At 44.3% G+C, this 12,210-nt stretch overlaps 1 protein-coding gene across 1 annotated transcript in view; it reads right to left on the bottom strand.

The window, feature by feature from the left end:
- Positions 1-308, bottom strand: part of CENPV (centromere protein V) — a 13,780-nt gene extending 13,472 nt beyond the window's left edge. Inside the window, exon 1 of the mRNA XM_044921802.1 lies at positions 295-308. Coding sequence (XP_044777737.1) covers positions 295-308 — 14 coding nt within the window. The remainder of the gene's footprint in view (positions 1-294) is intronic.
- Positions 309-12,210: the final 11,902 nt, after the last annotated feature.

Below are 12,210 nucleotides of genomic sequence, written 5' to 3'. Positions count from 1 at the left end.
GCACCCGCGGCCGCGACCCGGCCCGCTGCACCTGGCTGCCGCCGGGCTGCACATCACAGACCCAGCTCGCCCGCGCGCCTCGGGGCCTGCACCTGCCCGCTCCATCCCACAGGCCTCCGCTCCCGACACCCAGAGCCCATTGGCACCTGCGGAGGCGCCTCCGTCGCCTCTGAATCCAGAGGGCTTCTTCCTACCTTCCTGACCTGGGGAGTCCAGGGTCAGCCCTGATTTCACACCCGCACCCGAGCGGCCAGGCTGGGGTAACTTCGTCTCCAAGATGAGGGCAGTACCTACCTTGCGAGAGCCATCGTGCACTGAAATGAACTAACGTGCCTAAATCCCCAGGCACCTGCTGTCAGCCAGGCAAATAGCGGCTGAAACCTGCTGTACCTCTTGGTCTCTCTTACCGGATCATAAAACCGTGTCTTGAGGATTTCGATGTCCAACAGATTCTTTAAAATGCAATAAATGAATGAACCGCACCAAGTTCCATTGTTATGGGAACACAGCACCAAAGTTTCAAGACAAAAATCACAAGAACTACTGATGGAACCCAGGTATTTTCTAAACCTATTCGTTGCTCTATTTTATTTGTACCTTCAAAGAAATGACATTTTCTTTTACTTACTTTTCTACCGTTTTACTTTCTACTTCCGTAATTTCAACTTTCCTCTTTATTAACACTATTTTTATCTTATTAGTTCAATATTGAATTAAGTAGTTTCTTTGTTTTTAGTATTTTTTGGTAATCACAGTATTAATGACTATAGATCTTCCTCTGAGTGTGGCTAAAGCTATGTCCATTAGTGTTTCATATGAAGTGCTTTTTCTTAAAAATTTCCAGACAATATGTAGTTTGTTTTTCCTGTTTTCTTTATTGAAGGTGTAGATAGTTTACGTAAAGCAAAATGCACATTTTAAAAAATTTATTTGAGAGAAAGAGTGCACAAGCAGGGCGGAGGGGCAGAGGCAGAAGCAGACTCCCTGCTGAGCCGGGAGCCCAACTCGGGGCTCTATCCCAGGACCCAGAGATCAGGACCTGAGCCACCCAGGCGTCCCAAAATGTATATATTTTGAAAGCAACGCTTATGTAACCACTACCAGTTCAATAGAGCATTCTCAGTGCTCCAGAGAAAACAGGGGATCACTATCCTGACTTCTATCACATAGGTTAGTTTTACCTATTATTGAATGTCATTTAAAAACAGCTTGTTTGGGGGCGCCTGGGTGGCTCAGTCGGTTAAGTGTCTGCCTTTGGCTCAAGTCATGATCCCGGGGCCCTGGGATCAAGCCCCTCCTCGGGCTCTCTGCTCCAGGAGGAGCCTGCTTCTCCCTCCGCCTCTCATGAATAAATTAAAAAAAAAATTTTTTTTTTTAAGATTTTATTTATTTGACAGAGAGAGACACAGTGAGAGAGGGAACACAAGCAGGGGGAGTGGGAGAGGGAGAAGCAGGCTTCCCGCGGAGCAGGGGCTTGATGTGGGGCTCGATCCCAGGACCCTGGGACCATGACCAGAGCCGAAGGCAGACGCTTAGCCGACTGAGCCACCTAGGCACCCCTTGTCAGTGTTTTTTAAGGTAGCCCTTCTGCTATGTGTACAGTGATATCTCCTTGTGGTATTCTTTGCATGGTCTTGACCTGTGGAGATGTGAAGGACCTTATCATGTGCTTTTTGACCATTTGGATATCTTCTTTTGTAAAGTGCCTGTTGACAGACACTCCTCTGAGAATTAGCCCATTTTATAACCTGGGCTGTTTGATATATAGGAGTTCTTTATGTCTGGATAGGAGTTCTTTGCCATACATATATATATATTTAGAATATACACTCCCAGTTGTGGCTTTCCTTTTCACTTTAATATCTTTTGGTGAGTGGAGATGTTTTTATTTTATGGTTAGTGTTTTTCGTGTCACGTTTAAAAAAAAAAAAAAACTCCTGGGGCGCCTGGGTGGCTCAGTTGGTTAAGCGACTGCCTTCAGCTCAGGTCATGATCCTGGAGTCCCTGGATCGAGTCCCGCATCAGGCTCCCTGCTCGGCAGGGAGTCTGCTTCTCCCTCTCCCACTCCCCCTGCTTGTGTTCCCTCTCTCGCTGTGTCTTTCTCTGTCAAATAAATAAATAAAATCTTTTTAAAAAATAAATAAATAAAAAACTCCTACCCCAAAAGTCATGAAGATTTTCTCCTATCCTTTCATTTAGAAGCTTTTATACTTAAGTGTATGACCCATCTTGAATTAATTTTTGTATATAGTGTGAGGCAGAGGCCAGATTCATCTTATTTCCATATAGATATCCAGTTGTTGATCTATTTACCTTACCTTACACCAAGACCACTCTTCTTGAAATCAGAGTAAGCCCTCCAGATTTGCTCTTCTTTGAGATTGTCTTAGCCTTTCTAAGTCCTGTGCATTTCTATATACAGTATAGAATCAGCTGTTGGGGCGGCTGGGTGGCTCAGTCAGTTGAGCGTCTGCCTTCGGCTCTGGTCATGAGCCCAGAGTCGGGAGATGGAGCCCCGCATCAGGCTCCCTGCTCAGCGGGCAGTCTGCTTCTCCTTCTGCCTCTCACCCAGGTTCGTGTTCTCTCTCACTCTCTCAAATAAATAAATAAAATCTTAAAAAAAAAAAAAAAGAATCAGCTGTTAATTTTTACAAAAAAGTCTGCTTGATACTCTATGCTATCAACCATACTCCTATGAAAATCTCCCAATTCCTCAAATATTCCTAACTTCGTTCCTTTAATTTTTTTTTTTTAAGATTTTATTTATTTGACAGAGAGAGACACAGCGAGAGAGGGAACACAAGCAGGGAGAGTGGGAGAGGGAGAAGCAGGCTTCCCGCTGAGCAGGGAGCCCGATGTGGGGCTCGATCCCAGCACCCTGGGATCATGACCTGAGCCAAAGGCAGACGCTTAACGACTGAGCCACCCAGGTGCCCCAATTATGATGTCTTTAAAATAAAATCCTGGGGCGCCTGGCTGGCTTAGTTGGTAGAGCATGTGATTCTTGATCATGGGGTCATGAGTTCAAGCCCCATCTTGGACATAGAGTTTACTTTAAAAATAAACAAACAAACAAAGTCCTATTCATGTTTTTTATTTTTAAATTGAGCTAAGTCTTACATCTCCTGAAATGTTTTTACATACATGCGCAGCTTGTAACTGCCACCCAGATCCAAATATGAAATATTCCCAGCATCTTAAAACAGTTCTCTGTCCTCCTTCTCAGTCAATCCTCCCTAAGGAAAATCACTACTCTTACTTACTACTCTTACTTCATCCCCATGATTTTGAACTTCATGTAAATGAATTCACAACAATATGTACTCATGTGTATGACTTTTTTTTTTTTTTTTAAAGATTTTATTTATTTGAGAGAGAGAATGAGATAGAGAGAGCACATGAAAGGGGGGAGGGTCAGAGGGAGAAGCAGACTCCCCGCTGAGCAGGGAGCCCGATGCGGGACTCGATCCAGGGACTCCAGGATCATGACCTGAGCCGAAGGCAGCCGCCTAACCAACTGAGCCACCCAGGCGCCCCATATGACTTCTTTTACTTGGTGTTATATCTGTGAGTTTCATCCATGTACCCATGGTTCATTCATTTTCTTTGGGGTATAATATTCCAGTCTATGAATATACGATCTTTTATTTATTCTTTCTGTTGTTGAAGGACATTTAGAGTGTTTCCAGTTTGGGGGTATTATAATAAGGCTACTGTGATTTTTAAAAATTTTTTTTGATAATCTCTACACCCAATGTGGGGCTCACACTCACAACCCTGAGCTCAAGTCAGACGCTCTTCCAACTGAGCCAGTCAGGCTATATAATTATAGCCTATAATTTTTCTTTTTTTTTTTTTTTAAGATTTTATTTATTTATTTGACAGAGACAGAGATAGCGAGAGCAGGAACACAAGCAGCAGGAGTGGGAGAGGGAGAGCAGGCTTCCCGCCGAGGAGGGAACCCGATGTGGGACTCGATCCCAGGACCCTGGGATCATGACCTGAGCTGAAGGCAGACGCTTAACGACTGAGCCACCCAGGAGCCCGCCGCTATAATTTTTCTTAAACAACCATTCTATTTTTCTCAAGATCTCATGATACAGGAGTTGTGGAAGGACTTGGCCAGACAGTTCTGGCTCAGGGTCTCTCATGCAATCCCACTGAGATGTCCACTGGGGTCAAGTCTGATGGCTCAACCAGAATGGACATCAAAGATGGCGTCACTCACATGGCTGGCAGTTCATGCTGGCTGATGGCTGGAAGACCAATTGGGCTATCACCTCGAGCACATTGCCTCTCCATATGGCGTGGACTTCCTCATAACATGGTAGCCTCAGAGAATTCAGATTTTTTATTCTTGGCAGCCCAGAGCTCCAAAAGTGAGAGAGCTAGTGTACAAGGTAGAACTACCAGGGTATTGTACGTATGTGTGTGTGTATATATATACACACACATATATGTATTTTTATATCAAAAAAAGAAAAGGGGCACCTGGGTGGCTCAGTTGGTTAAGCGTCTGCCTTCCGCTAAGATCATGATCCCAGGGTCCTGGGATCAAGTCCCACATTGGGCTTCCTGCTCAGCAGGGAGTCTGCTTCTCCCTCTCCCTCTGCCCCTCCTTCCTGCTTGTGCTCTCTCTCTCAAATAAATAAAAATCTTAAAAAGAGAGAGAAATACATAAACTAAAATCTTAAAAAAAAAAGTAAAGAAAAGCCTGCTAGGATTTGGGGTTGAAGTTGCATTGAATCTATAGACCAACATGGAAAGAACTGACTTCTTAACAATACTGTCTTCCAATCCATAAATATATCTCTCCATTTATGAGAGTAAAGATACTTATTTATTTAATTCCTGTCAACAATGTTTTGTAGTAAATTTAATAATCTTTTGCTAAATTTATTCCTATTTTGATACTATTATAAATGGTCTTTGAAAATTTCATTCTCCAGTTGTTTGTTGCTAATATATAGAAACAATTGGTTTTTTGGTATACTGACCTTGTATCCACTGACTTTGCTAAATTCATGTATTTGTCTTAATAATTTTGATTTCCTCGGGCGCCTGGGTGGCTCAGTTGGTTAAGCGACTGCCTTCGGCTCAGGTCATGATCCTGGAGTCCTGGGATCGAGTCCCACATCAGGCTCCCTGCTCGGCAGGGAGTCTGCTTCTCCCTCTGACCCTCCTCCCTCTCATGCTCTCTGTCTCTCATTCTCTCTGTCTCAAATAAATAAATAAAATCTTTAAAAAATAATAATAATAATAATAATTTTGATTTCCTCTTAGACCTGAGAAATTGTTTCTTAATTCCCAAGCAAAATTTTAGAAAACCATTCTGTGGTTGATTTCTATTTATATTGGGCTATAATTAAAGTTTTCTGAATTTATAGAATCTCCTGGGTTTTTAAAATTTATCATCATTTTCTTTATGGCCAGGTACATAATTGATATCTATGGACATAAAGAGTGTATATTCTCTGTAGATCAGAAAGTGCTCTTTGTGTTAAATCAAGCTTACAAACTATAATACAATTCCTCCATGATTTGCTTTTTTTGCCAAATTAAATGAAATTCAGTTAAATTGTGAAAATGAATATTATTTATTCATTTATCCGTGTCTGGTGCATAAACATCTATGACTCTTAGGTTGTCTTTACAGATTATGTATCATTATTAATTTTACTTACAAGTATGGAAAATGTATATTTTGTTACATTACACATACATGTACAGTATCATGTGTTTTTATTAATAGCCTTTTTGCACTTTTTAATGTATCTGGTCTTAATTTAAATTTTATCTGATGACAGTATCTCATTCCTGCTTTCTTTTTGTTTGTATTTTTTTTAAAGATTTTATTTATTTGAGAGAATGTGCACAAGCAGGGGAGGGGCAGAGGGACAAGCAGACTTCCCACTGAGTACAGAGAGCCTGAGACAGGGCTCCATCCCAGGACCCTGAGATCAGAACCTGAGCCAAAGTCAGACACTCAACTGACTGAACCAACCAGGCACCCTGAGAGAGAGAGAGAGAGAGAATCCTAAGCAGGCACCACGCCCAGCTTGGAGCCCCACCCGAGGCTCTATCTCAGGACCCTGAGATCACGACCCTGAGATCATGATCTGAGCCCAAATCAAGAGTCTGGTGCTTAGCGAACTGAGCCCCCAGGCGCCCCTGCTTTCCTTTTTAAAAATAGCCTCTTCCTGTGGGCGCCTGGGTGGCTCAGTTGTTAAGTGTCTGCCTTCAGCTCAGGTCATGATCCCAGGGTCCTGGGATCGAGTCCCACATCAGGCTCCCTGCTTGGCAGGAAGCCTGCTTCTCCCTTTCCCACTCCCCCTGCTTGTGTTCCCTCTCTCACTGTGTCTCTCTCTGTCAAATGAATAAATAAAATCTTTAAAAATAGCCTCTTCCTTCAGTGCGAAAACTTTTATACTTCTCCTCTTACCCATGAAGTTCAGGAATTTTGCCAAGATGTGTGAACCATGTGTATCTTTATTATTATTATTATTATTATTATTATTCTTGTCTGGGTGTCAATAAGATAAACACAATCAAGGTTTATCAAGCCTGATAAAGAAAAAAAAACAACGAAGTATACATTTATACATTAGAAATGAAGTACAACCACAGAAACAATTAACTGAAAGACTTATCACAGGATTTTATATGCTCTGTTAGGCTCTCTCTCTTTTTTTTTTAAGTACGCTCGAGGCCCAATGCAGGGTTTGAACTCACGACGCGGAAATCAAGTCACATGCTCTACCCACTGAGCCAGCCAGGCACCCCACTTAGGCTCTTAATTGGAAAGTATTTTCATCAGCTCTGGCGACTGAACCCTTTAGTAGCATCTGTGAGGTTGTGCAGGCTTTGTTAAGATTTGCCAAATGAAAAAAACTTGCTCAATCATAACTTTTATTTAATATTGATTCCCCTTGTCATATGTAGACAATGGGAAACCTATCCACTCCTATGGCCAACCTAACATGAGCAACTTTCCCTACGAGAAATGACATTGGGGCGCCTGGCTGGCTCAGTCGGTAGGTACAGCACGTGACTCTGGATCTCAGGGTTGTGAGTTCAAGCCCCACGTTGAGCGTAGAGCTTACTTAAAATAAGAACAGAACAGAAATGACCTTAAAGTTCTTCCTGGATTCAAATTCATAGAAACAGAAGGTAGAATAGAGGTTACCAGGGGCTGGGGGGGTGTACGAGATGGGGACTTACTGTGTAATGGGGACAGAATGTTGCGTTCTGGATGATGGAAAACTTCTGGTAATGAACAGTGCAGACAGTTACGCAACACTGTACTTCTGCTGAGGAATTAGGCACTTGAAAAGAGTTAAAATGGGGGCGCCTGGGTGGCTCAGTCCATTAAGCATCTGCCTTCGGCTCAGGTCATGACCTCAGCGTCCTGGGATTGAGCCCCGCATGGGGCTCCCCGCTCAGCGGGGAGTCTGCTTCTCTCTCTGCCCCTCCCTCCTCACCCCCTACTCGTACTCTCTCTTGCAAAAGTAAATAAATAAAATCTTAAAAAAAAAAAGTTAAAATGGTAAATCTTGGGCGCCTGGGTGGCTCAGTTGGTTAAGCGACTGCCTTCGGCTCAGGTCATGATCCTGGAGCCCCGGGATCGAGTCCCGCATCGGGCTCCCTGCTCAGCAGGGGGTCTGCTTCTCCCTCTGCCCTCTTCCCTCTCGTGCTCTCTGTCTCTCATTCTCTCTCTCTCAAATAAATAAATAAAATCTTTAAGAAAAAAAAAGGTAAATCTTATGTATATTTTAGCGCAATAAAAAAATAAACCGTCCTCGAGTTTTAAAGCACAAGTAAAAATATAAAGTGAAGAACTCAGAATTTTCCCATGGTGGATACATAATATGAGAACAGATTCACAATACAAAAGCACATGTGTGAAACTCAGAAGTGGGCATTTTTGTGCCTAGAGTAGTCCAATTCATAGAGTCAGAAGGCAGAATGGTGGTTGCTAAGAAATGAGGAGTTTAATGAGTTCAGACTTTCGGCTGGAGAAGATGGAAGGGGCTCTGGAGTCAGATGGTGGTGATGGCTTAGCAACAATGTCAATGTACTTAATGTCACTGAACTGGACACTCAAAAATAGTTAAAATGATAATTTTTTTTCTTTTTTTTTTTTTTAAAGATTTTATTTATTTATTCGACAGAGAGACAGCGAGAGCAGGAACACAAGCAGGGGCAGAGAGAGAGGGACAAGCAGGCTCCCCGCTGAACAGAGAGCCTGATGCGGGGCTCGATCCCAGGACCCTGGGATCATGACCTGAGCTGAAGGCAGACGCTTAACCGACTGAGCCACCCAGGTGCCCTAAAATGATAATTTTGCCATAAGTTTTTTTTTTAAGATTTTATTTATTTATTTGTCAGAGAGAGAGTTGGAGAGGCAGGCAGAGGGAGGTGCAGGCTCCCCGCTGAGCAAGGAGCCTGATGCAGGACTCGATCCCAGGACCCTGGGATCATAACCCAAGCTGAAGGCAGATGCTTAACTGACTGAGCCACCCAGGCACCATTTTACCAGAACTTTTAAAAGTTGTGTTAAGTGGTCATTTGGGGTTCTAGCTTAGGCCCTCTAAAACAAACATGATGAAGTCTCTGGTGACTCAGGATGTGGAGAAATAGATCCAGTATGTTAGTATGTTATGTGTCCTCCACAGAAGGACACATACAACACTCGGCTCCAAGGGGAAAACACAAATAACCCGGGCAAATTTGTACAGCATTTAAAAAAAACAACAGCAACAAAATCTGGAGGCGCCTGGGTGGCTCAGTCAGTTAAGCGTCTGCCTTTGGCTCAGGTCATGATCTCGGGGTCCTGGGATCGAGCCCCGTGTCAGGCTCCCCGCTCAGCAGGGAGTCTGCTTCTCCCTCTCCCTCTGCCCCTCCCCTCCTCCTGCTCTCTCTCTCATTAATAAATAAATAAAAATCTTTTAAAAATAAAAATAAATAAATTAATAAACGGAATCTGAAAATAGTATCATGTGTTTGATTCGCTTTTTTCTGAAGCATGAGTTCCCATGATTTGGGAGAGAATTGCTAGAAGTATATAGAAGCGTAAGAAAGTAAATAATGGTGCCCCTCGTATGCAAGTGTGCTTTTCAGATATGATCTGCTTGTGCTTTGAGCAGCGCCTGGTACTCTCCCCAGCCCGCGGAGTTATGTATCCTTTAGCTCCTGGGAGGGTACAGAATCCCTATTGGCCACCAGGGAGCAGGAGTCCCTGTGTGGTACTGATCAGGTAGGAGCTTGCCACAAGGGGTGAATGCTTTTTTTTTTTTTTTAAGATTTTATTTATTTATTTGACAGAGAGAGACACAGCGAGAGAGGGAACACAAGCAGGGGGAGTGGGAGAGGGAGAAGCAGGCCTCCCACTGAGCAGGGAGCCTGATGTGGGGCTCTATCCCAGGACCCTGGGATCATGACCTGAGCCGAAGGCAGAGGCTCAACTGACTGAGCCACCCAGGCCTCCCGGGGTGAATGCTCTTGAGGGCACCATCTTGTACCCCCAGGCTTCAGAGGCCAGCAGAAACGCCAGCTCCCCTCATGTAGGAAAAGCATTTGGCAGAGATTAAGGTGGACTGCCCATTCTGTCCTCTCTCAAACCCTAGGAGGAGGGCCCAAATTTCTCAGTTCGTGTGACAGACCTTTCTTTCCCTGCTGATATTTCTCTCAATACCTACACCCCTCCTACCAACCTGCTGGTGGTAAATTCCGATTCCTGAGCATTTCCCCGGGGGGGCCGCTAACTTTTGTGCCAGCTAGAAAAAGAAGTCTCTTCTGGGCAGACACAAGGATTTGGTAAACTGACTGACTGATGGTTCTCAGTGAGTTAGAAAAAGATCCCCTCGGGGCGCTCAGTCGGTTAAGCGTCTGCCTTTGGCTCAGGTCATGGTCCTGGAGTCCTGGGATCGAGTCCCGCGTCGGGCTCCCTGCTCAGCGGGGAGCCTGCTTCTCCCTGTGCCTGCCGCCCCCCCACTTGTGTTCTCTCTCTCTGACAAATAAAATCTTTAAAAGGAAAAGATCCCTGCTTCCTGAGTAGCCCTATGTCGTGGTCCTGAGTGCTTACTGAATACCAGGCACTGTGCTGATGAACGGGGATTTCAGCTGCCTCCATTTTGACCTCTGACTTGCTAGTTGGGTGCTTCTTTCCAGCTTGGCTCTTGGCTCAGGAGGAAGACCCTGGGGGCAAAGCATCCCCTCACCGTCCCCCCCATGGGAACCGAAAACTATCATAAGGACTTTCCTGAGCCAGCAAGACCCCTACCACCATTGACTCCAAGACAGTGATCCAGGATTTGACTTTCACTGCCCACCTGCACCCCACATTTTCCCATATAAACCTGAAAGTATTTTCAGCACTTTGGAGACGGTGTTTGAGGGGCTAGTCCGCTGCCTTGGAGGTGTTGACCTCACTGAAATAAGTCCCTTTCTCGTTTCCCCACCACTCGACTTTCTGCCTTTGGATTTTGTGAGCAGAGAGTGGGGAACCTGGTCTCTTTGGGACCCCCGGAGCCAGATACTCCTGCACCCCGGCTTCACTGAGAGGCGCTTTGCACATCTGGTCTAACCTTGTCTAATAATCCTCACAACAAGGCAGGCACTACCATTGTCCACGTTTTTCTGATAAACTGAATGTGAGGGCGAGCAGCACACAACCAGCAGGTAGAGCTCATGCCAAAGGGAAGGGCAATGGCCTTGGTTGCCCTGAACTTCTTCCCAAGCCCATTGCACTCCCTGAAGTCCCAGCCATTGCAAAAGCCTCCCAAAGGAACTCTCCGCTTCCCCCTCCTCCCGCTCTACCCCCTCACTGTAGTAAGAGTGATTTTTAAAACTCTTTACTGTTATGCTAATGAATGTACATAATGTATATGTAGTGTTTGGATAATAGTAATAAAAAGAATGTCCAACTAGCTTAAGGAATGGAGCTTTATCAATTTCTCTGCTGTCCCCTCCTGGCCCCCTAAGAGGTAACTACCCTCCCAACTTTTGTGCTAATTTTTTTTTAAATCTCTACACCCAACATGAGGCTCAAACTCGCTAATCTTTAACACATATATGTATATCTAAATAATATGATATTTAGTCTTGGGGCACCTGGGTGGCTCAATCAGTTATGTGTCCAACTCTTGATTTCGGCTCAGGTCATGATCTCAGGGTCACGAGATCGAGCCCCACGACAGGCCAGTGAGAAGCCTGCTTAATCCCCTCCCCCTCTGCCCCTCTCCCTGCTCACCTTCGCTCTCTCTCTAAAAAAGAAAAAAATTAAAAATTAAAAATATATATGATATTTAGTCTTGTCTAGTTTTGAACTCTATAGAAAAGAAAACGAAATGATACAATATGCATTCTTCTGAGACTATTCTTCTGTGATTCGTCCATGTTGATGCGTATAGTTAGAACTGATGTGTTCATTGTTGCATAGTATCCCATTGTATGAATATTTCATGATGTCCTGGTTTTTTTTTTAGATTTTATTTATTTATTTATTTGGGAGACAGACTAAGAGAGAGAGCATGAGCAAGGCAGAAGGAGAGGGACAAGCCAACTCCCGGCTGAACAGGGAGCCCGACGCAGGGCTTGATCTCTGGGATCATGACCTGAGCCCAAGGCAGCCACTTAACGACTGAGCCACCCAGGCGCCCCCACAGTGTCCATTTCATTTTTGGTAGATATATATGTTTAGTTTTTGCTACTATAAACAATGCTGATATAAACATTCTTGTTCATATCTCCTTAGGCACATGCACAAAGGCTTCTCTAGGATATAAAGCGTTTACAAATCTCCTCAGACCATTTAATTATGAACACGCTCCAAGGTTTTATTATAATCTTACTGTAATAAGAAAGGCTTCTGACAGACCAAGTCAAAGATTTCTCTCTTGGTAGAAACACCTAAAGGGAGAAAAAACACTAGGTAATTTAAAGGAAAACATTTCTCTGTGTTTCTCCTTTACTTTCGATACTTGGGTACTTGTGACACCAGATGGGGCGGGGGTTCCCATACCAAGAAATTCTCTGACACCAGCTGGGTGTCCTACAATTTAATTCAATTCCGATACCATCTATCTGGGGTTATCCCACAGGTTAAGAGCTCAGGCCACAACAGGGCGCCTGGGTGGCTCAGTCCGTTAAGCATCTGCCTTCAGCTCAGGTCATGATCTTAGGGTCCTGGTATTGAGCCCCACAGTGGGC

This window comes from Neomonachus schauinslandi, chromosome 15, assembly GCF_002201575.2.
Source record: "Neomonachus schauinslandi chromosome 15, ASM220157v2, whole genome shotgun sequence".
NCBI classification, from domain to species: Eukaryota; Metazoa; Chordata; class Mammalia; order Carnivora; family Phocidae; genus Neomonachus; species Neomonachus schauinslandi.
Note: the sequence above shows the minus strand (reverse complement) of the source record. Positions and strands in the feature narration are given on the sequence as shown.